The sequence below is a fragment of the Eumetopias jubatus genome, unplaced genomic scaffold, assembly GCF_037043125.1.
Source record: "Eumetopias jubatus isolate StellerSeaLion01/CBP00866 unplaced genomic scaffold, mEumJub1_p1.0 scaffold_4, whole genome shotgun sequence".
NCBI lineage: Eukaryota > Metazoa > Chordata > Mammalia > Carnivora > Otariidae > Eumetopias > Eumetopias jubatus.
Genome location: NW_028274810.1, coordinates 136586247 through 136611933, shown reverse-complemented (window position 1 = coordinate 136611933; position 25687 = coordinate 136586247). Strand labels below are relative to the sequence as shown.

The 25687-nt window shown below is 36.7% G+C and overlaps 1 protein-coding gene across 2 annotated transcripts; it reads left to right on the top strand.

Moving 5' to 3' along the window:
* Positions 1-45: 45 nt before the first annotated feature.
* ENY2 (ENY2 transcription and export complex 2 subunit) lies at positions 46-9752 on the top strand. Of its 2 annotated transcripts, XM_028122536.2 has the most exons (5): positions 46-184; positions 1597-1673; positions 5126-5196; positions 6547-6621; positions 9268-9752. In XM_028122536.2, the coding sequence occupies exons 1-5, from the start codon at positions 179-181 to the stop codon at positions 9342-9344; spliced, it is 306 nt and encodes a 101-aa protein (XP_027978337.1). In that variant the 5' UTR covers positions 46-178; the 3' UTR covers positions 9345-9752. The 2 variants fall into 2 exon arrangements, with proteins under 2 accessions (XP_027978337.1, XP_027978338.2); XM_028122537.2 differs by lacking the exon at positions 46-184 and having other exon boundaries at positions 199-1673.
* The last annotated feature ends 15935 nt before the right edge of the window (positions 9753-25687 follow it).

The following is a 25687-nucleotide window of genomic DNA, read 5'->3' as shown; positions in this document are numbered from 1 at the left end:
ACATTTATAGGCAGGGTGGCGAGACCCCGCCCCGGAAATGCGTGTTTTAGCTTTCTGTGTGCTTAGGTGCCCGAGCTACTGAGGGTCTAGGTCCGGGCAGCCGAAGAGTGTGGTAGGTAACGGTCGTCAGCGCAAGGGTCATTTCGTCGCTGGGAAGGGACGGCCCTCGCCCGCGGTGATGGTGGTGAGCTATGCCCGTGGTCCTCAGGGCCGGGACCCGGGCCCAGCCCAGGCTCCTTTCGATGTGCTGTCTTTCGTTAGCTTTCCCGACCCGCGCTCGCGGGCCTGTAGGGCTCTCCGACAGGGCGTGCAACCGGAGTTGGCCTGAAGCCAGTCCACGCTTTGTTTTCTGGCTCCTCCCCTCCCGCCTCTCCCGCTGTCTCCGCCCTATTCTATTTTCCCAAAGAATGTCTGAACTGGGAGGGATCCCCTAGCGCCCTCGTTTTACCAGTGAGAAAACTGAGGCCTTTAAGAATTGACTTGTCCAAGGTCACTATCCGTATTTTAGGGGCCAAGGCGAGATCAAGTTCAATATTCTAGGAATGGTACCGACTATACCTTAGAATTATTTTGGAAAATATTAGCCTCCAACTACACAAGCAAACATTTCCTTGTCTTTTCTCAGCCCTTCCTTCTTCCTGTTCCACTCAAAAAAAATTTTTTTCCCAACTCGAAACTCAATTGCCAGCCTTACTTTTCATATAGGCTAGATGGGACACAGGAAAAGTGGTCCCAAGTTAGTGACAGATTATGTGCAGTAATGTTAGCTTTTCCCAAGTGTTACATTCTAACCTCCCTCTCCTTTCTAAATCACTTTGGTTTGGGTTGTCTTTTTTCACTGAAAATTGAGAATTTTCTAAGTTAGGAATTAGTTTGAGATTTGTTTTTCCCTTATCCTACCAGCAAGCTTTGATGAAGACCACACACACACACATACTTGGAGCTAGTTTGGCAGTTGTAATTCTGGGTACATTCTACTGAAAAGTAAAGCACTTAGAGCCTAATCTGTAACTTTGATTTTTCACCAACAGTGCTTAATCTTTTATTAGTATTTAGGTTATGTGGCTTCCCCGAAATTTTGAATGCGGTTAAGGTGCAGAAATGATTAGCAGTCAGTTATCATGTGCTGTTAAAGTGTTTTGGGGGCTGCTGGGCTCAAAGTGCATGAGTTCAAATCCTGCCTTCACCACTTTCTATCCTGGTGCCTCAGTTTTCTCAACTGTAAAATACAAATTATGTTACTAATTCTTACATAAAAGAATAAGTTTTGGGAATTAAATGAGGTTAAAGAAAATCAATGTGTTAACCCAGTACTTAGCACACAAGTGTTGCATAAAAGTTAAAATAACTATTATTATCCAAAGATTGATTAATAAAGAGTATATGGGGGAAGAAAAATTGTAAAGTGCATTAATCAATATGACCTCTTGGGATGCAGTAAATAATATTAAGAGTAATGACATTGTTAACACATTGTTGAAATTTATCACCCCTTCAGGTGATAGAATGTTAAGTGTGTTGGGATGCTTACCTAGAGGATTTAGAAGAAAATGCTTTGTATGTGTTCTGTATCTGAAAATACATGTTGATGTTCAGGTTAGCAAGATGAACAAAGATGCGCAGATGAGAGCAGCGATTAACCAAAAGTTGATAGAAACTGGAGAAAGAGAACGGTAAGCAATAGATTGTGTTAGTAAATTACATTTAACGTCTTTAAATTATAATTACGTTATATGTAAAAATCTAAATATCAAGGAACAAAGCTGATGTCAGTGGAATGAATAACAGAAAATTGAGATTATCAAAAGTTTCGATTCCTAACATCTGTAAAAAATAGGTGTGTTCAGTATTGCATGCTTAAGGGAAAGTGAGTCATCTAGAAAGATGAATAAGAAATGACTCAAAGTATGTATAATCTAATGGAAAAAAAAATCCCAAATAACTACAATTAAAAACATAATGTTACCCAATTTTTAACAGGGAGATAATGTGGTAGAACCAGTTTTCAGTTTCTACACTCTCAACTTCAGAGCAGCATGTGCTGTTCCTACTCTGAAATATTCTTCTTCCCCTGATCTTTAATTCTAGCTCATCTTTCAGGTCTTAATTTAAACATCACCTCTTATTGTTAAGTCCCAGATCCCTTGTTCTAGCCTAGCATTTAATCACATATTATAACCACCTGCTTTGCTTGTTTGTGTCCTCCAATATAATCTAAGTTCCTTGACAGTAGAAATACCATTGTATCCCTAGCATCATCCCTAGCACATAATTGGCCAAGGTAAATATTTGAAGAATGAACAGGTTTGGAAGTACTAAACAGAGACTCAGGAATCAAGAAAGGCTTCCAGAAACAGGGTGAAAAGTTGCATAAGAGAAATATATAAGGAACAGGAGGGATCTTTCAACTCTACCTGGGGGTTAAGGTAATCAGTTACAAAATAGTAAAAGAGTTCCTTCAACTCGGGAAAAAGATTAGCCATTCTTCCAGCCAATAAAGAGCAGAAGACATTCTAGGCAGATAGAACAGAATGTGCAAAGTCACAGGGATTTGTTACAACATGATCATGTTCTGAGGAGCTACAAAATTAAAGCTAGCAGGTAAAGTGTGAAAGTGATGTTGCTGTAACAGTGGACAAGAGGAGTGGATTTTGTATAAGTCAGAATTCCTTATTTGTAAATGTTAGAATTCAGAAACCGGCTTAACAGTGAAATATATAAGCTCATCTAAGTACAAAGGTTAGAGCTCGAAGTTGCTTCAGTCTCCACTGGGTCCAAGCATTCAAAAATTGTTACCAAGAATGTCTTTCTTTTTCTTTCTCAGCTCTGTTTTCCTCTGTGTTCGCTTTATTCTCAAGCAGACTCTACCCACAAGGTGGCAGAGATTAGCAGTTCAGAGTTCATACCCTCTGGCTCAGACTACCCTTCTCCTAGTAGTTCCAGCAAAGTACCTGGCGTGATTACCGTCTTACTTAGGTACATAGGCCAGTTATGGTCAACCTTGCTTAGGTCTCATTTCCAATGTTGGAACCCTATTTAGATTTCTTACACTAAGAGTGGTGTCAAAGAAAGGTCAGGAAAATGGGTGATGGGTGTGCAGAAACAACTGTTGTTGACTTTATCCTTGGGTGGTGGAAGTCATTAAAAGATCCTAAGAAGGGGCATGACCACCACATTTGCTCTTTAGGAATATTAGCCTGGCAATGTAGAGGATAGACTTGAAGGGCTAGACATAGATTACAGAATAACATGTTAGCAGATTATATCAGATTAAAAATGAAAAAACAGCAAAAATAGAAAGAAGAACTTATAATTTTTTAAAGTAAAAGCAGCCCTCAATATGAAAAATGAGGAAGAAGACATCCAGAACAATGCCTTGGGGAACTGAGAGGATAGTATTAGCAGTAATGAGGCAAGGGGGTTATTTATGTTTGTTTGTTTTAGGATAGTATTAGCAGGATGAGGAAAGGAGGTTATTTATGTTTGTTTTTTTTCATTCATGCAGCTTAAAATTATTGAGTTTCTACCATATGCTATGTCCTCTTAAGGTGCCGGAGATACAGTAGTGAACAAAATAAAGTCTGTTCTTCCATGGAGCTTACATGGGAGAAGACAGAAAATAAGTCTATATTATGTAGATGGTGATAAGTTCTAGAGGAAAAATAAAACTGAGAATAATGAGGTGTGTATTTGAGACAAAAAGATAAAGAAGGCTTCACTGATAAGAGGTCAGAAGGATATGAAGGAATGAGGGGACTCCCAAGAGCCAAGGACCCAATACAGGAGCTTGCCTGGTATTTTGATCACCACATGGAAGCTCATGAGCCTGAATAAATTGGATGAGGAGAAGAAGAGATTAAGTCAGAGGCATAGCTGGGGAGGGGGGCAAGATCATGGACGATTATTTAGGTTGTAGCATAGATTTGGAATTTTAAGTAAATTGGGAAGCCACTGGACCCCTTTGAGCAGAGGAAGGAGAGCAAAGTATATAAGGGAGGAAGCAGGGGAACAAGTTAGGGGCTTTGGTAACAGTCCAGTCAAGAAAAGAAGATGGCTTGGACTAGGGGAGTAATGGCAAAGATGGTGAAAAACATTTGAATTGAAGTGTTTACTTAAAACCGGAACCAATAGGAATTGCTCCTCTGGATTATATGTATAGTGTTAACAGAGTTGCTGAGTGAAGGATGCCAAGTTTTCTAGCCTGGGGAACCAGGATGGACAATGGCATTCTGACAGAATCGGGAGTGGGAGAGAAGCAGGAGTTGGGTTTTGGCCCTATTAAGATGGAAAGACCTAATTAAATACCAAGATGGAAATGTCACATAGTGAATGGTTAGAAATATTGAAAGAGAAGTGGTTTGGTTTGGGACACGACATGTTCAAGCTCTGAGAAATTATTTAGGTTGAAGATTGAAGATTTGTAAGAGTGGGTATGGCAGAAGGATAAATAAATATTGGTAAGAAAATATTTTATTACACCCATGATGCCATTAGTTGCTATATATACCATTATTATTATTTTTTTTTTACCAGTAGGGTAAAAGAAGATACTGCCAATTAAATTATGATATGCATACCAATTACTGAATTGTTGAAATGTGGGGAAAAAACAGTCTTAGAATCAATGAAATACCACACTTAGTATATAATTTAGAAGGTTATTGGAAAAAATTGAGAGGAAAGTTTTTGAGGTTAGAGAGGGATATGATGGGGAAGTAAGAGAGCTCAAGGATAAGAGTCTGTGGTCAGAGAATAGATTTTGGAGTTTTAAGATTTTGAGGTGCAGCAGCTTCAAGCTCAAGTAATACCATTTAGAAGTTGTACAAGATCCACAATATTCCTGTTGGTGGAGATAAGTAGAAAGTGTATGAGAAGGGCAGAGAGTAGAGTTTCTTGAGAATTAATTTTACTGATGATGAAAATGAAGTCCAGAGTTCAAATGACTTGCATAAGGTCAAAGAATTATTTAGTAATAAAACCAAGATTAGGTCACAGTTAAGGTAAAGTTTTGGGGTTAAAAGGCAGGGAATTTTTCATTGAACATTTGAACTTTTGCTTCAAACATTCCTACCTCAAATATTGTACCTTGTTATAATTTAATAGGAAAAATTTTCTTTCTCAACAGCCTCAAAGAGTTGCTGAGAGCTAAATTAATTGAATGTGGCTGGAAGGACCAGTTGAAGGCACACTGTAAAGGTAATCAGTTTCATTTACAAGATAAGCTAATTTCATTCTTCTTGTTGGCTTGGGGTTCACTAGAAAAATAGTAGGCAGTATTTTAAGATCTGTCGAGTGCTGAACATAATTTTAAACAAATAGAAAATTGAATCTTCTAGTAGTGATTTCCCCCTGTCTCCTATTGGTAGAAATAATTCCTGAATCTTAAGAAATTTTCATTTTTCTTTCTTAAAACAAGTGAGGCAAGATTTTTTCTGGCATCAAAGTATGCATTCCATCCTTTTTCAGTGTGCCTACTCAATGTGAAACATTAATTATTCCTATGTTTTAACTTTGTAACAAATTGAACACTTTATGATTGTCAGACTCCATAGGAATTATATCGCCTGGCTTTAACAGTGTTATTTTTGAAAATTTACCTATAAAAGATCTTAGGTAATTACACTTATTTTTTTAAAATGTAGAGTGGAAGCTTATAAAATTGCTAGGTATTGATGATAATGATGCCACTAGATAGATGATACATGTCATGAAGATGAGCCTGTTCTGGCTCAGCTTTGGTATACTGGAATCCTGGATATTTTCAGTGAACTCCTATTATATTGTAATGGTTTCTACAATTAATAATAGAGACTATTTGTATTACTAACCCTAGGAAGGCAATGTGGCACATTAGAAAAAGCATAGTTTTGGGGGTCATACGGACCTTCACTGGAAGAGACGAGCTGGATTTCACCTCATGTTTGGATGAGTTATTTAATCTTTAAGCCTCAGTTGGGTCACTTGTAAGTGGAAAAATGTCCAGCCCATTAGATTGTTATGAATATCAAATGCCATAAATCATCCAGCATATAAGAGTGTTCCAGTAAATATTAACTCCTTGCCCTCTTCTCTTTCCTTTGGCCCAGCCTAGAGAAGAGAAAGGAACAAAGGAGTTGTTCTATTCTTTAAATTTGGGCAATGAAATTACAAGTTAGACTCAAATAATAGCTTTTGACCCCTTCCATACGTTCAAGAGCTGGTATGATTTTGGCGAAATAAGATCTGTACAGTTATATGTTTCCAGCTTTTTACACATAATTAGATTTGACTTTATAGTTCAAATTCATTCTAAGTATTATAATAATTGTTAAGTTACAGGTTATTTAGCTGAGAGATGAACAGGCTTTTAAGATTTTGATCTGGTGAATACTTAATGTGTTTAAGGTTGAACTAAATCTTCATTAGAAAAGAAAAAAAAGTGTCCTCTTTTTTTTTTTAAAGACCAGTCTTCACTCTAAAAACATGATCTTAACCCTTCCTCTATGAAAATCTTTCTTACAGATAATGATTTTAAATGATATGATTTGTTTTTTGCTTTTGCATAAGAGGTAATTAAAGAAAAAGGACTAGAACACGTTACTGTTGATGACTTGGTGGCTGAAATCACACCAAAAGGCAGAGGTAAGGAATACAAATTGTGTGAAAGGAAAGGTGTGCTGAAGACATGATTTCTCTCTCTCTTTCTCTCTCTCTCTCTCTCTCTCGCTGGTTCAGCTTTTCTTTCTTTTTATAGGGAAAAACAACCTTTCCAGAATTATTTGGGCACTTGCATTTCCTCATTGGGAAAGATTATAATTGCCTTCCTGCCTCTCTAGCATAGTCTTGAGTAATAGATGAGACGGGAGGTATAAAATGTTTTTGCACTCTAAAACAGTATACAGATATAAGTTGATAATGGTTGTTAAGACAGATAATTTTTAAAATGTGGGGTTTTTGTAGAGGCAAGTATTAGCTGAAGCTAATTTTATAAATTATAAATTTTTTTATTTATAAATTTTATATATTTATAAATTTTATTAGATATGGCCCGATTTCACTTAAATATTTAATAATTCAAAGTTTTACTCCAGCCCCAGAGTCAATGCTCTTCTCTTGTTTTTCTTCTTTTAAAAATAAGTAAAGCTCTGTCTTCTTAAGTGTCTAAATTAAGAATTTGGTAGCTCTAAAACTTTGTGTTCTGGGTAATCTGTATTTAAAATTCATACTACCATCATCTTCATTTCCTTACAGAAGGCAAAGGAAAGAGAGGAAATAGTATATTAACATTTATGATACATAATAAATATTAAGAACTACATTACATTGTTAGCTCAGAAGTGGCTACATTATTTTCATTTATTTTGTGAAAGTGTTTCTTTTGGTAATTTTAAGTGAAAGCAGATAAATTAGATAATCCATTATCTATTTTGTCACACAGAAGTAGTAAAAAGAATTTAAGTGTAAAAAGTAAAAAAGTTTGAAAATTATTACTAGAGAATACTAATTCTCTTGACTACCTGCTGGGACAGAGCTACAGAATCCTATAGCCCTTTCCAGCCATCTGTAGGCCTGTTTACAGCCAAAAAAAAAAAAAAACTTTTTCATCAAGTATGTCTCAGGGAGAGAAAAACAAAACATATTTATTGTTTTTTTATTTCTTTATTTATTGTTCCCCGCATGGATTTACATTTTAAATATTCTCCAATTTCTTTTTCTATTTTCCTTCTGTAATTTATGCTTAAGCTATTAACATTTTGGAGCTGGTTTTACAGGGTAGAAATTTTCTTTGCTTCTCCTTCAACACTTGTATCTCAGACATTTCAATCCCTTATAGCTCCACTGCTAGAAAATGAGCAAATACAGAACAGAGAAATAAAAATAAATCTTTTGTTTTATGTTCTTAGTCTTCTTTATAGCCAAGAGAAGTATTTTCTTTTTTTAACTAAAATACAGTAGAATTGACCAGTTTTTAGTGTGTGGTTCCATGAATTTTATACACATGTACAGATTCATGTAACTACCTACCCTCCTCCCTGCAAAAAAACTCTCTCAAGCTATCCTTTTATAGTCATACCTTATCCGTAACTCCAAGGCAACTGATCTATACTCCCATCACCATAATTTTTATTATAAGTGTGTTTAATATATGTACTGATCATGTTTCCAGTGGTCTTGAATTAATTATGTAGCTTATATTTCTAGCAGGCTTAAACTAAACAATCTGTAACGAGGAGTATGTGTCCTATTTAGTTTGTATACTTATTTTTGGACTACTGAACTGTATCTGAAATATTTCCTTTGGATACAAGCAAGTAGCATTAGAAATTTTAGTTAATTCACTATTGTCCGTATTTATTGGTAGCCAAGAAAAGAAAAAAAAAATATTGTAGATTCATTTGTTGACATTTAATAGTAATTTAAAATTACTAAGAGCAGGGCTCTAATTAAAATTTCAAAGAGCAGGGCCTTTTTTTTTAGTGTGTTACCCTGAGTAGATAATAGTCACATGGTTCAAAATTGAAGAAGTAAAAATACCACAAATGTAACTCCTGTTGCAATTTTTGCATCTTTGCTGAGTTAGAGAGTATGTGCACTTATTTCAATACAGTTATTGCCAAATTACCTTCCCAAAACTATGGTACCAATTTATATTCTCCACCCCCTAATATAAGAGAGCCAATTTTCCCTCAGTCTTGCCAACACAAGATATTACTGACCTTTGGTTTTTAACCAATATAATTGGCAAAACACGCTGTTTGTGGTTTTAATTTACATTTCAGTTACTAAGTTACACCCCTTTTATGTTCAAGAACTGTGTTTTGCCTTTTCATCTCTTTTGCTTGTTTTTCTGTCTGATCTTTTATCCATTTGGAGAAATGCAGTGAGAGATCAGCCCATTTCTGTAAGAGTGTTTTCCCACTTTTTGTCTTTTGCCTTTCTTTATGCTGATTTTGACCAACTTACTAAATTGCCATTGTTGATTTATATCAAATTTATCAATTTGTTATAACCCTCTGTTTCAAAAAGGTCTTTTCCATTCCTAGTTTAAAGAATTTTCCCATGTTTTATTCTTGTCAGTATGCAGTGTATTTAGGTATTGGATAGTTCACTCAAATAATGAATTGCAAATATACTTTATTTTTTCAGGTATCTTTACCTCTTTCTTTTTTGAGGCATATGGGTTATTCATGAAATTATTTTGTTAATTCTGAATAAAATATCAAATACCAAATTGACATATATTAATTGGAATCTTCTTACTCTTATATTTTTATTTTTGTATTTCAGCCCTGGTACCTGACAGTGTAAAGAAGGAGCTCCTACAAAGAATAAGAACATTCCTTGCTCAGCATGCCAGCCTTTAAGATTGGATGAGATTGTGTTGTTTTGTGGTTTTATTTCTGAAAGTAAAACTTGCCATAAATTAGGAATCAATTTCCCAAAATAAAATCCTTTTTTGTATGATGGTATACAGTTTTCAGTAATGATGTATACATTGTATTGATTTTTTCCCTAAATGTGTTATTTTAATAAATATCTCATGAATGAGTTTGAAGTTTCCTTGGATTTTGGAATAAAAGGGACTTTATTAATAATATACCAGATTTGTTCAGAGGAAAATTCAGCAATTGATACAGTTTAAGTGTTAAGTATGTGCATATCTCTGTGCTAACAACTGAGGAGGAGTAAGCAGGCTCTTCTTAATGTCTGGATGTGGTGTATCCCTCTTTTGAATCTCTGCTATTTTATAATACATGTCCCATCTTGTACTACAGATGTCTTATTTCTGATTTGTTATAAATGCTGAGGGTTGGGACTGGGTCTTACTCATCTTTATGTGCCTTCCTTATTCCTCAAAGAATTTACCATCCTATTGGAAGAGAGAACGTTTGCAAACTGGCTCCATACCAAGCTCCTCTTTCATACTCTACTCATCTGAACTTTGAGAGCAGAAACTCTAAATTGCATCCCCACATACTAAGGTCAAGAAAGAACTTAATGGGAAATAATCTCCACCTGTAGCTTTACTCTGACATCAAGATTGCCAAATCCAATGGACTTTTGTCTGTTCTTATGTGACCTCTGCTGGAATGAGAATGTTGACCATCCTGCCACTTGGAACTTTCTTCCCACTACTCACATTGTGTATTCCTACCACTGGAAGTTCCTTCTGTGTCTTGTGGATACCTTTTGCTGTATGGGACTTCAAATAATGGTGTTTCTTAGTGTTCCCTCCTGGGCCCTCTGCTTGACTAATGATATACTTTCCCTGGGCAAATCCCAGGAAACTTGGGTTGGACCATGGATTCAAATACAAACTTGTTGATAAATGGTAAATTGTTTCTCTAAACCAGACTTCAACCCAGCCTCCTGACCTGTATACCTAACTGCTACGGATCACCTTGCTTGGATGTTCCATAAACACCTTAAACTGACCACACCTAGGATAGTGACGTCTTTTCCTCCAGTAGCTGCCCCTATTGTGTTCCTTATCTCTGTGAGTGGTACCTCCCAGACCTACAGTTTACCAGAGCTTGTTAAAATACTGAGAACGTAAGAGAGAAGGCACAACATTCTCTATTTCTGACAAGCTCCCAGTCAATGCTTGTGCAGCTAATGGAGGACCACTTCGTAGCAAGGTTGTCAACCGTCCACTTCTGCAGCAGGCTCCTAATGTTTCCTGCTGTAGTTTACTGCTTCCTCCAATGACTCTTCCACACTATTACCTAAGTGACCTTAACTAAAAGTCAAGCCTTGTCATTTTAGTCTACCTGAAATTTCTCAGTGGCTCTTAGTTTACAACGTAAAATTCAAGCTCGACCGTAGCAACCAGGTCCGACATTTACTTCTAGTTACTCTAAAGAGTCCTCAAAAGTATCAAGTTAATTCATCCCTAAATACAAAACTCCATCAACCTAGAAAGCCCTTTTACTTCTCTCATTCCTACTTTACCTTCACAATTCAGCTTGAGTTGTTGCAAAAACATTCTAACATTCCTTTGTCTGGTTTAGATTCGCAACCACTTTTTTTCTATAAGAAGCACCTGTGCATAATTTCAACACATTGGTTCTTGAACGTCGCATACATCTGGAGGAAAGGAAACGACTTTTTGACTTTGCATGATACGTATTTGTAGATGGATGGACAAGGGAATGAACATTATGGGAGCACAAAATAAGGTAACAATACAATTGGGTATCATTGAGAAAAGACTTCGTGTTAATTTTTGGTTTACTGTTCCAGAGATAGTATTTTATATTTTTGATGAATTTATATTTTAAATGTAGTCTTTGAATTAACTGAACTTACGTAAAGTGACCTCTCTCTTTCACACACACACAAAATCACAAAACCTACACAAGAGTTTGTTTCATCTCTTATAAAGCAATGATAGTTATATTCATTGTTCTGTTGCTCATAATCAAAAAGGAAACAATCTTAAATGGTACATCAGAAATGTTAACAATAGATCTTATTTGTATGTGAAAACAAACCAAAAATTGCTCATGAAGATATTTTAGTAGCTTAAAAGGAAAACGAGAAAATGAAAACAAAATATTTTGAAATGGAACAAAAGAAAGCCGAATTGAAAATAGCAACTGAAAGTACAAAAGAACATAATTTTAAAGTGGTAGTGCCAAAAAGTTCCCACCTCTACGTCCACTACCTCTAGGTTTTTTTGACTTCTTAGGAATGTCTTGTTTGCATCTAGAACCATTGCTATTTTTCAAATAAACCAACTTCTGACTCCCATCATTGATTTATGTAAACTAGGAATACCTTCTTTAAAGATCTTGCACCATTCCATGCTCAAAGTCAGGAATTCAATAGGAGAATACTGTTACACAACTGCATTGGGTGAGTAAAATACTAATTAAGATTACTATAAGCTTCTCTTGTATAGGATTAAAGAAGACCTAACTAAATTATTTATGTAATCACTTTGCTTTAGCATTAAGAGTATCATTTGGTTGAGCAGTGCCAAGCCAGGGCCTGGGTGATGCTGGGGATTGGTAATTGGATATGGGACTTTTAAATAACTTGATAAAACTCAAGAGAATTGTGACAGTTGCTCAGTAGCTGACGTTGGAAATGATCCAGTGTGTGTGTGTGTGTGTGTGTGTGTGTGTGTGTGTGTGTGTGGTGTGTGTTTTAACTGTTCTTGTAAATGGCTGTCTCATATTACTCAGTGACTTCATAAGACCCTTTATATTACCATTAGAAACCACACAAAAGTCACTGGATGAATCCACCAAGAAAACTAACAGGTGCAGTCAGGCAATTTGAATTCCAGTTCCATCTATGACACTGAATTATCAGGTAAGACCAACTCTGCTGCATAATAGGTCTGATAATGTTATCTGGCAAGAATGAAAATAATTACAAAACTGCTAATACTATTAATAAGGTAATCATAAAAGCAATATGGATTACAGTTACTCCTAGGAAAAACTCTAGAAATATGTAATTATTTACTATGTGTTTTCTAGATTTATAAAATAGATGAATTACACCCTATGTGGAAAACAGCTGCTTTTATTTTTCAGGAATTTCTATACAATATTAATTACCATGATAATACCTACAAGAATGAAAATAACCAACATATCTCGGTTGGAATAGAATAAGTCTCTCTGTAACAGCACTCAGCAGGGAGGGAGGGTTGAAATTATCTGTAGTCAGTTTTACCCTTATTCTACTATTAACTCCTCTATTACACAGACTGTATACCATTTATCTTTTGATCCTAAGTGCCTAACGGAATAAATTCTTGATAAGTTCTTTTAAAGAAATGAATAAATAAATGCAACAGAGAATGAAATTTGGCATGTGCCTCTTTATTCCAGACTCCCAAATTGTATTTGGTTGTTCTGTCTGTCATCCACTAGGGGGCACTTGAAGCCCGTATTTTTCTACCTGGGGCTCTCTAAGTGTGTTATTTGGACAGGCTTAATTTCAATGCAAGCCAATCAGATTTTTCAAGATGGAAGTGTATTGAATTAAAACTTAATGTGAGGACCTCAGAATGTGCTTCTGGTATAAATTAAGATGAAGCTACTGTGAGAAGTATTATTTTACCACTATCGTTTTCTGAAGCCAATTCAGTATTTCAGGCAGAAATTTGATTAAAATAGCATATGCCATGACTGAAATAGTTCTATTTCAGCCATTTGATCAAAAAAAGAAGCATAGTAAATTTTTAATAAAAAGTGAAAGAAAATTTCCAGTGTCATTTCCCTGTCATCATGCTCCTCTTTTATAGCCCTTTTAGAAGGGAATAATACTCATATTTCCCTTTTTCATACTTATGTCAGTGTTTAAAAAAAGAAAGTATAAATAGAACATTATATAGTGCTAAATCCCTGTAGACGCTCATTGAATATTGGCTTATGATAACAATGGTAAAGAATGTCAACTTAATGAAGGCAGATTCTGCACTCAGGGTGCAGTGTTTTTCATAAAATAATTTTAAGTACAGGACCTGGTGCCAGTACTCACCACATCCATAAATGCTTTGGCTTTGTGCCTGGGATCACCAGAATTGAGTACTAATAAATGGCTTTCAGTTACTGCATACCTCCTTAATCTAAAATTATTTGTTGAGGGCACATCTTTGAGAATTTATCCTTTCTAGGCAGCTACTTATATCAATATTGGCCTTTGACAAAGTAAGAGGCGTAATGTAGAGTAATTGAAATAGAGACGTCCATTAAACCCCAGCCTGGCAGGTGTGCAGGCGATCTGGGTAGTGATAGACATTGTGTAATCTGAGGAGCATTCAGTTCGGCTAAGACGACATGTGAGTGCGCACTCTGGTTCTCTTCTTGGAGCTATTATCGATGGACTTATGATTTCATTAGTCACTTACAAGTTCTACCTGACAGTTGCCTATCAACAGCACGATTCCTTTCTGCTAGGGATGCTGAGAAGATAATAAAGTATGAGAATCACGAGTGCTCTTCTTAGGAGGCGTAACATAAATTCTAAGTTATGGTAAAGGACTTTACAAGTTCTTATGTATGTAATATATGCTGTACTTCTAGCAATGGTGCTCATAAAACAGTTCTGTGTATAGCATCTATCTCCTGCATCTTAGGTGTAAACACAGGGCTTTCAGCAGACCCATATAGTGAAAAAGCACAGATGTATTCACTGATCAGCTGCCTTTCCTATGTTCCTGACCCAGTTCTTTCATGTTACAGAGACTTTGTAGAGATCTCCAGTCATCTAATCACCCCTTTATCATTACCCTCACTCCATTCATGCGCTCGTTCCTTCTTACCCACTTAGAGTTGATGGTTTATCATTCGAACTCCCTTACAATTACCCTTCACTTCCCTTACCCTTTTGTTCCCAATCACACACAGTCCTGCTTAACTATAACTACCCTGAGAGCTTACTCCCTGCATGCATCTGATCACCTGAACTTTGTTGAAGAAAATTACACAACCTTCTGGTAAGTCCCATTCTAAAATAACAACTACAGCATTCTGAAAGACAGTTAACCTGGACTTATCAAAAATGTTAATGTCATAAAAGAATGAAAGACCAAAATATTGAAAAGGGAAAAAAGGTCAAGAACTGTTTTATGTTAAAAAGAGAACAAAGATACATTTGTCTTTAAAGGAATATGTCAGTCTTGATGAATAAAATTATAAAGAATATTATTAGGGGACTCAGAAAATTTTAAATATTGGCTGTAGTATCAGTGTTTTAAATTTGCTGAGTGTTACCTTTGTATTCATGAAGAATGACTTTGTTCATGTTGAAGTGTTTAGGGCTGAAGTGTTCCATTGTAACTAACTTTCAAATGGTTCAATAAGAGCAGCAAGTGTTTATACTTGATATGGAGAGAGAGAATGATAGAAAATGTGAATCTAAGGGAAGGAAGGGTATACTTATCACAAACAGGCTTGAAATTTTTCAAAATAAAAATTTTAGAGGAAATAATGGTCACAAATCTCAAATGAATATTTTTCACTGCCCTGGAACTCCACTACACTTCCCTAGTATACACTTCCCAATCCCCAAAATGCTTGTTTCACATTCCTCTCCCAGCTAACAACACTGCTTCATGCTTTACCAGGGAACAGCGACAATGAGACAAGAACCCAGCATCAGCCCATGACCAAACCTAACAGCCTTCCTGAATGTGGACCCAGACTTCCAGGCTTTCTTCCACTTTTGCTCTGAATCCCAACACTCTCTCTTTCTCAGTAATTTCTCTCCTGAGGTTATTCCTCTCTAGACTTTTCCATCAGAAGTTTCTCCCTGTATTGCATCAGCCCTAACAGCAGTAATGTGGCCTGGTATCTTGCATCTTTTATAAAAAACCATGTCTTGGTCACAGATCTCCCTCAAGGAAGAGCCCCATTTCTTTGTTCCCATTCAAGGCAAGGAAAGCTGCTTAACTGAGTTGTCTATAGGTACTGTCTCCACTTCTCTCCTACTCACTCACTCACTCAGTTTGGGGTTATGGAAATTGCCATTCCACTGAAGATATTCATGTCAAGGTCAAGAGAAAGCACTACCTTAATAACCTCTTGGCAGCACTGATAACAAATGACCACTCCTTCCTCAGACACATTCTTCTCTTGATTTTCATGTTGCAAAAGTATCCTACTTTTAACTCACGGCTGCTGTCTCTGAGTCTGCTAAGTTCTCTTCTAGACCTTGGCTTTCTCAAACCCCAAACATGTGACCTAAGTTCTTCTCTGTCTCAGGGGTTCTTGACTGTTTTGTGTTATTTGGCACTCAAGTGAAGCCTATCAGTTCTTTCTAATAATAATATATTTAAGTGCACAAAATAAAATTCTTAGAGTTACACAGGAAACTATATTAAAATATAATTATAAATATATTTCCAAATAAATGCATGATATTCATCTTTATTAACACAAAAATAAGGCAATGCATTTCAAATATAGGTAAGCTTAAAATCATATCTTATTTTTAAAATATCAATCTAAAAGCTACTTAAGTTATATCTTAACATGTATAAGAAGGTGTTCTACCAGACAACATATATATATTATGTATACATAATATATATGTTATGTTGGACATTCCATCAATTTCAAATTTTTGCTTTAATGTTTTTAAGTACTGAAAATATTGATTAGTTAAGATACATATTTTTTTGCAAATGGAATTAAAGCTTCTTTAGCTCACATTGCAAGGCCAGGAAAGCTTGTTTCAAAGAACACCAAGATTCTCAAAGGCTTTTTGAGTTAAATTTCAACTATAATAAGATTTGGTCCTAAGAACAAAGAACATGGTCTAGGACAATACCTTCAATAGAGTTTATATCAGAAGGAAAAGGATTGTGGATCTGTGGTTCAGCTTTAATACTATCAAGATAAAAGTAACTTCTGAAAGAATCCTCAATAGTTTCCAATTGTCCATAGATTTCCCTTTTCGAAGAAATCAACAGTCATCTGAGGATGAAGCACCTACTGCAGCATTTCAAAGTTTGGCATTCCTGACTAGTTGCTAATCCTAGAAACTATATATATATTTTAAAGTGGAAACCACTTGGACTTGAAATGAAAGCTTTATCTATTCATATGGTTAAAAATAACTGCCAGGTGAGCCAACTCATAGATAAATCATTTTTTTTCAAAGTGCTCCAAACGTGGAGTTTCTTTCCTTTTAGAGAAGTTAAAGCCAACTGTCCTTAATTCAGACATGCATTTAAGTCATGTTCTCTGGGAAATTCAATGAACTATTTGGTAAAGATGTACTTCATATTCTGATCCTGTTTCTTGACAAATTTATAAATTCAATTATTCAGAGTAATTATCAGAGGATAATGTTGATAACTTTTATGCTTGTTGGCAAAGCTTCTCTCAGGATTGTAAGAATAGTCTTAATTCCTAGCACATGTCTGTGTTGAAAAACAGAAAGTGATGACATTATGAGGTGCTTCTTTTCCCATGAAGGTAAGAATACTGGGTATATTACCAAGTATTACTGCAATCATGGGAGGACTGTAGTGCTTTTTTTCCAATTGAAGTTTTGTTTGGAGAAATAATCCTTATAAGAAAACAGAACAATAAAACAACTTTTCACATTTTTGAACCTGTCAATGGTCTTGGTCAGTTCCAACAGAGACTCACAGAATAAGAATTCTTCCAGCCACATACTCCAGGGGAATAGTAAGGCGGTCAGTTCCTCCATTGCTTGTTTCAAAATTTTATGATATTTTTATAATTCTTCTCTGAATGAAAACATTTGACATGAGAACCTCTCCTAGATTTCTGTTGGTTTGCAACCTTGGGAGCTTCCAGGTAAAATCTGAAATTAGCCTCTCTACAATGGAGGGCAAGGAGAGACAGAAGAAAGGGGCAGGCCACTCCAGATTAGTGGGCAGAAGTTTGAATAAGCAAAGGAACTTAACACATGAGGCTTGTCTTGGGCAGCAGCAGAACAAGTAGATTTCTGTACTACCTGCCAGAATCTTAAAAGTTTATATAGCGATCTTAACTGGGTTCAGTCATATATACATTGCAGATGGTCTCATCAATGTCTTGTTCTTTTGAGAACAGTGTTCCCACTGTTCGCACTGTTTCAGGGACACAGAAATGGTGGGCAGAGTGTGCATTCCAAGGTTAGGGGAGTGGGTCAACTGGTGGTCACATCCTCTCCATCACCTGCTGCAACAATTTCATCTGTTCCAGTTCAAAAACCAACTTGAACATTTTCAGTGAATATGGCTGACTTAGAGTCTCTCCCATTTTATAGGAGAAAAAAATGATTTTGTTAATGGAAATTCCATTTTGGAAGTATCCTAGCTTTCCATCTTGAGATTTTCTTGCATGAAGAAAGTGCTATTTGTAAGAATTTTTACAAATAAAAACACTGTGGTGGCACAATCCATGAAAGAACTAATTGATGAATATGACTTCATTCAAATTTAAAATTTCTGCTCTGCAAAAGACACTGTCAAGAAATTGAAAAGACAGGGCGCCTGGGTGGCTCAGTCATTAAGTGTCTGCCTTCGGCTCGGGTCATGATCCCAGGGTCCTGGGATCGAGTCCCACATCGGGCTCCCTGCTCAGCGGGAAGCCTGCTTCTCCCTCTCCCACTCCCCCTGCTTGTGTTCCTGCTCTCGCTGTCTCTCTCTGTCAAATAAATAAATAAAATCTTAAAAAAAAAAAAAAGAAAGAAATTGAAAAGACAATCTACAGACCAGGAGAAGATATTTGCAAAAGGCATATCTAATTAAGGACTGTTATGCAAAAATTTATACAAAGAATTTCTTAAACTCAACAATAAGAAAACAAACAACCCAATTAAAACATGGGCCAAAGATCCTACCGAAGAAGATATACAGATGGCAAATAGGCACATGAAAATTTGCTCCACATCATTATTTCATCAGGGATATGCAAATAAATGAGATGCCATGATACACCTATTAGAATGGCCAAAATCCAGAACACGTCAAATGCTGGGATAGATGTGGAGCAGGGGGACCCCTCCTCAGTCATTCCTGGTAGGAATGCAAAATGGTACAGCTACTTTGGAAGACCGTTTGATGGTTTCTTATAAAACTAAACATACAGTAAACCATGTAATCCAGCAATTATACTCCTTGGTATTTACTCAAATGAGCTGAAAAGTATATCCACATAATAAATGCACATGAATATTAATAGCAACTTTATTCACAATTGCCAAAACTTAGAAGGAACCAAGATGTCCTTCAGTAGGTGGATGGATAAATAACCTGGGGTACATCCAGACAATGGAATATTATTCAACACTAGAAAGAAATGAGCTATTTAGTTCATTAGAACTTAAAGGGATACTACTAAGTGAAACTTAAATGCATATTACTAAGTAAAAGAAACCAATCCAGAAAAGCTACATATTGTATGATTCCAAATATGTAATATTCTGGAAAAGGCAAAAGTATGGAGACAGTAAGAAGATCAGGGTTGCCAGAGATTATGGGGAAGGAGGGATGAATAGGAGGAGCACAGAGGATTTTTTGGACAGCAAAACTAGTCTTTTAAAAAAAATTTTTTTTTAAATTCAATTTAATTAACATATAGTGTATTACTACTTTCAGGGGTAGAATTTAGTGATTCATCAGTTGCATATAACACCCAGTGCTCATCACATCAAGTGCTCTCCTTAATGCCCATCACCCAATTACCCCATCCCCCACCCAACCCACCTCCTCTCCAGCAACCCTCAGTCTGTTTCCTAGAGTTAAGAGTCTCTTATGGTTTGCCTCCCTCTTTGTTTTTTTATTTTTCCTTCCCTTCCCCTATGTTCATCTGTTTTGTTTCTTAAATTCCACATATGAGTGAAATCATATGGTATTTGTCTTTCTCTGACTAATTTCACTTAGCATAATACCCCCTAGTTCCACCCACGTCATTGCAAATGGCAAGATTTCATTCTTTTTGATGGCTGAGTAATATTCCATTGTGTGTGCATTTTGTGTGTGTGTGTATTTTTTTTTTACAATTTTATTTATCTATTTATTTGAGAGACAGAGCATGAGCAGGAGGAGAAGCAGAGGGAGAGGGAGAGGCAGACTCCTTGCTGAGTGGGGATCCTGACACGGGGCTCAATCCCAGGACCCCGAGATCATAATCTGAGCTAAAGTCAGATGCTTAACTGACTGAACCACCCAGGCACCCCATGACAGTGATGGCAGGGGGTATATGGGAAGTCTTTGTACCTTCTGCTCTACTTTGTGAACCTAAAACTGCTCTGAAAAATAGTCTATTAAAAAATGACTATACTGTAGCCTTTGTGTCTCATCACATTTAGTACACAACTAATGCACTAGCATCTGAGGCAGGAAGAGTATAGTTATGTTGTTGTGGGTCTAATAATTCCTTTAAGTAGTGATGAACATAAATGATATTTCAAGATCTATCCAACAATTATAATATTATATGAAAATACCTATGATTTCCATTGATATCATGGATCCAACCAACAACACTACTGTGGTTTGTTGTCTATATTAGTAATTGAAGGGAATGCAAAATGCAGCTGTAATTTTTTCCCCATCCAAGTTGATAAGCATCTGCCCCCCTGAGATCTTAGCCACTCTTATGGCTTCAATTCCATCTATACGCTGCTGAATAATTCCACATTTTATTTGTTTACTTAACTTGATGTTTACACTCGGTCTCTAAGAATAGTTAGCGTTTGTTGAGGGCTTACACTATGCTAGGCACTGTTATAAGCATTTTACATTTACTAAGTTATTTACTTCCCAAAAACAACACTATCAGGTAATGTTCTATTCTCATTTTATGTAAAAGGAAACCTGAGGCACAAAGATGTTAAGTAGGGCGCCTGGGTGGCTCAGTTGGTTGGGCGACTGCCTTCGCCTCAGGTCATGATCCTGGAGTCCCGGGATCGAGTCCCACATCGGGCTCCCTGCTCAGCGGGGAGTCTGCTTCTCCCTCTGACCCTCTTCCCTCTCATGCTCTCTATCTCTCATTCTCTCTCTCTCAAATAAATAAATAAAATCTTAAAAAAAAAAAAAAAACAAAGATGTTAAGTAGTTGGTCCAAGGTTTCCCCCTTACTGAGTGGCAGAGTGAAGCATGGAGCCCTGGAAGTCTGCCTCCAAAGCTCGTGCTCTTAGCCTGTAAGCAACCCTTCTAATCAGCACCTCAGACTCAAGTTGGACAAATCAGGCATCTGGATCACCTACCTCAAACTGTACCTCCTCCACGTGTTTGCATATCATAGTAAATGATGCACCATCCACCTAGGCATTAACACCCCAAACCTAAGATATCCTAGATTTCCCTTGCCCCACCACTAACCTATATCCAGGCATCTGCCCATTTCTTAACAATTCCAATACTTCCTTTCTAATTCCATCCTCATCACCTCTAGTCGAGACCACCACAATAGCATCCTAATAAGTCTTGTGTCCATTCCTGTCCCCAATTTAATCCCTTACCAAGAGTGCACTCTTGATGCACTCTTCCAAATCTACTCTTTCCAAGATTCTTCACCAGCACTTAATGGCCTCCACATTTCTAGATGTTGAGGACCAAACTCTTGCAGTTATATTTTACCGCCTCCTTTTTCCTCTTACCCTACATACTCCTTGTCAGCAAATCCTATCAACTTTGTTCTCAAATATACACACAACCTGACCTCTTTGCACTATCAACACTGTTACCATCTGGGTCCAAGATGCCATTATTCTTGCCTGGATTATTTTCATTTATCTCTGAATTGATCTCCCTTCATCTGCTCTTGCCCTAGTGCAACAAAACAGCATCTGGGTGTTTCTTTGAAAACATAAATTTTAGCTTAATATTCTACAGTGGATTCCCATCTCACTCAGAGTCAAATTCATGATCCTGCATGATCGGCCCCTCCTCCCATTACTTCTCTGACTTTGTGTCTTATACCACTCTGGCTTCCCTGCTCCTTACACATCAAATACACTCCCTTATGGCATTGACATTTATTCTAAAATGCCTGGAATGCTCTTCTCCTAGATGTCCACGTGGCTAAGTAATTCCCTTTAGCCTTTAGATCTTTACTGAAAATTCACCTTCTCTGTGACAACTTCCTGGTCCTCCTATTTAAAACTGCGTCACACTCAGTCCCACCTCCCACCCCCACACATATATGATATTCTTCCTTGCTTATTTGTCTCTCTCCAGCATGTATCACTTTCTAACATACTATATATTTCACTCACCTATCTTGTTTACTGACTCTCTCCACTAAGAATGTATGTTCTGTGAGGAAACAGATTAAAAAAGAATTACTGCCCAATTTCTACTGCCTACCATATTGAATACTTGTTGAAGGCATACTAAGAGAACAAACGTATTCCTATAGGTACCTCAATTTGTTCATCATCTCTCACAATTAGGTCTAGATTCAAAATCAGTCTCCCATGCACAGCTCATTTTCCAAGTTAAGTGAATTCACAAGTGAACCCTTTATGCCTTCTAGCTCTGCAAGAGTTCTTACTCTTTATCACTTTCTAATTGCTTTTATTTATTTTTTTAATAAATCGATTCCTTTTTTTAAGATGTTATTTTTTTTATTTGAGAGAGAGGGAGAGAAGGAGAACATGTGCCCACCGGGGGTGGGCAGAGGCAGACTCCCCACCGAGCAGGGAGCCTGACATGGGGCTAGATCCCAGGACCCTGGGATCATGACCAGAGCCAAAGGCAGATGCTTTACCAACTGAGCCACCCAGGTGCCCTTCTAATTGCTTTTAAATTGAAGGATTGACAAATTTATAATCTCTCTCTTTTTTCATCACCAAGGCAAGCAGGACCAGGCAAAATAAAAATGGGGATTCCCTCATTCAAAAATTATTAAGGATTTCACGATGGTGCCAGCAGAGCATTAAACAAAGCATGGGGTCTATGAGACCACACATGTCCATGATGCTGGCCCTAATAGCGGGGTTTTGTTAGAGCTGGACTTTTTTTTTTTTAAACTTACAAAAGCATGGAGTTTAGTGATCAGGAGTTGCCTTTTCATGTCCATGGTCCATGATGAATTTGTATTATAAAGGTTTAAATATTCTAAAGACTAATATTATTTAAATCATTAGTTATGTAAACTACATAATCACTTTTTCTGGTTCCAAGTTGACTTTTTGGTTATACAAATTTCTATCTAGTCATAATTATTTATTGTCACATTCTCCCATCCACTTATGTTAATAATTTAAGGTAAAAAACACCACTGGTGGGATCTTTTGCTAGACATTGACTTATATAAATAAGCACTTGTATTTATTTTTATTTTTTTAAAAGATTTTATTTCTTTATTTGAGAGAGAGAGAGAGAGAGACAGATAGTGACAGAGATAGCAAGAGAGAGCACAAGTGGGGAGGAGAGGGAGAAGCAGGCTCCCGCCGAGCAGGGAGCCTGACATGGGGCCCAATCCCAGCACCCTGGGATCATGACCCAAGCCGAAGGCAGACGCCCAACCGAATGAGCCACCCAGGTGCTCCAAATAAGCACTTTTAAAGGGAGAAATGTTAAAGATGCTCAGTCATTCAAGAGTTGAGTAAAAATCTATATGTGCAAATTATAGTGTTTGGCTTTTTAAGAAATTTAGGCATTATATGACAGGAAAGCCGGCTTTTTGCTGAAATATCAACTTTTTTAAAGCTAATTAGCCAAATGGTCAATTTGCTGAATGATCAATTTGACCAATTTGTCAAATTAAATGAATGTAATTTAACATAACAGCTTGAATGAGTTGGTGAAATATATGGAAAAATTATACACACATTTTTAATATTGACTATCACAATTGGATTATGAATTATATATGGATATGTGTATATTTTATTTTATTTTATTTTATTTTTTTTAAAGATTTTATTTATTTATTTGACAGAGAGAGACACAGCGAGAGAGGGAACACAAGCAGGGGGAGAGGGAGAGGGAGAAGCAGGCTCCCCGCCGAGCAGGGACCCCGATGTGGGGCTCGATCCTAGGACCCTGGGATCATGACCTCAGCCGAAGGCAGACGCTTAACGACTGAGCCACCCAGGCGCCCCGATATGTGTATATTTTATATGTATACTTGTTTCATACTTACATATATACATTTATTCATACATATAGAATTAACTAGTTATATATGCATATTATATGAAACATATAAGTTACATATATAGTTAACTGGTTATAGGAAGACTAGCTATAAAGGAAGTAAAGATATATGAAAGGGACTACTATAATCTGGAAGGGACCATATCGTTAGTATGAATTAAGTAGAAAGATGAGATAGGACAGAGTGCGAATAACCATATTATATACTAAATATTGTATGACATTTTCTGGTTGATATACTCTGAGGATTTGGTAAAAGAATCTTAAAAATATTAAAGGTTTGGCAAAACAGTAATCAACATAAAAAGGTTCCTAATCACTTATTAATATATCCAAAATGTAGAACAGTTTTCCTCTTTGTTATAAATAACATGGATTCCTTCGACAGCAAAGTCTGTCTATTTCAATGGTTCCTGACTAGAAACCACTCCAGTATATGACATGGAACAAAGTTTTTCACCTACTTCTGATTTATTTCATAATACTTTTGAATGACATTTCCTACCTTTTTAATACTAAAACCATTTAAAATGTTTTAGTATTATCTCACCTATTCTTCATACTGTTTTAATTTATAAATTCAAAAGCATCTGAAAAAATCAGAATTTTGAATTAAATTGCACTTAAATTACGTTTTTTATTTTATTTTATTTATTTTACAGAGAGAGAGGGAGGGAGAGAGCAAGCACAAGCAGGCGGAATGGAAGGCAGGGGAGAAGCAGGTTCCCTGTTGAGCAAGGAGCCAGATGTGGGGCTCGATGCCAGGACCCTGGGATCATGACCTGAGCCCAAGGCAGACGCTTAACCGACTGAGCCACCCAGGCACCCCGCACTTAAATTACTTTTTAATGAAATCATCCAAAATTTAATTTAGGCCAACTTAATTTAATCCTAATTTGAAAGCATCAGAAAGAAATAAAAATTAACCAAATAATTCCAATTTTTATTCCCACATTACATTTTATTTTGGTTTTTGATACTGAAATATATACTTCTACACATTTCACAACTAATAACTTGAAGTGAATATTTTTGTTAATGCTGCTAAATAATTCTTTATAAAGTTGCTAATTATTGCAATACAACATTGCAGTCTTTAAATTTAGTAAATTTAGCAAATAGTTAATCAGCAAATTGGCATTCAACTAGCTGATTTTCTGCTAATTGACCTACTTCCAGATAGAGGAGGGAAGGGTGAGTAGAACCTGCAGGAATACCAATTTTCAGGAAGAAGATATAAGAGAAAAAAATGAGATAGAAGTGATTGGAGAGGTAGGAAGAAACCCAAGCCTCTTCAGAGGAATGGAGTTTCAAGAAGGATATTAACAGGGCACCTGGGTGGCTCACTCGGTTAAGCGTCTGCCTTCCTCTCAGGTCATGATCCCAGGGTCCTGGGATTGAGTCCCATATCGGGCTCCCTGCTCTGTGGGGAGCCTGCTTCTCCCTCTCCTCCCCACTTGTGCTCTCTCTCTCACTATCTCTGTCTCTCTCTCAAATGCTAAAAAAAAAAAAAAAAAAAGAAGGATGTTAACAGTGTCACATGCTGCAGAGTTCCAAGAATAAGAAGGTCAGTGGTACCTTGCAGGCACTATTTTCGGTAGGGTGGTGACATGGGCAGTCAATTTGCAGAAAATTATGAGATGAATGAAATTAACCAAATCTAACAACAACAAAAATTAACCCCCAATGAGATAGATATCAACTCTAGAAGAGCAAGGACCTAATTTTATTATTTTAGAGTTCCCTCTTCTGTTTCTTGTCCCTTCCCTCCCAACTAGAGTAATCCGATTTGGTAAATACAAGATGCTGAGTTAAATGTGAATTTCAAATAGCGAATAATTTTTAGTATAAGGATGTCCTAAGCATTGCAAACCCTCACTAGAAGTGTGCTAAATTGGGGACAATGGAGGGGATAAGAGCACTGTCTCTGGAGTCACTGCTTTAGTCCTCACTCTGCACTTAGTTATATGGCCGTGGGTAAGTTAACTCGAACATTCTGTGCCTCAGGCGAACAACTGGGATAATAAGAGTAACCGTAATTAGTAGTAATAGTCCTTTGGGGATTATTGTGAGTTGAAGTCTCTAAAGCATTGGGCGTGGTGTTTGGGACAGGCAGAG

What these genes read in the sequence shown, in the direction of transcription:
- ENY2 (XM_028122537.2), top strand. Translation starts at nt 1,420, where the DNA reads ATGACCTCTTGGGATGCAGTAAATAATATTAAGAGTAATGACATTGTT. An exon ending in GAAACTGGAGAAAGAGAACG is followed by an intron (nt 1,674 to 5,125) that starts GTAAGCAATAGA and finishes CTTTCTCAACAG; the next exon opens with CCTCAAAGAGTTGCTGAGAG. An exon ending in AATCACACCAAAAGGCAGAG is followed by an intron (nt 6,622 to 9,267) that starts GTAAGGAATACA and finishes TTTGTATTTCAG; the next exon opens with CCCTGGTACCTGACAGTGTA.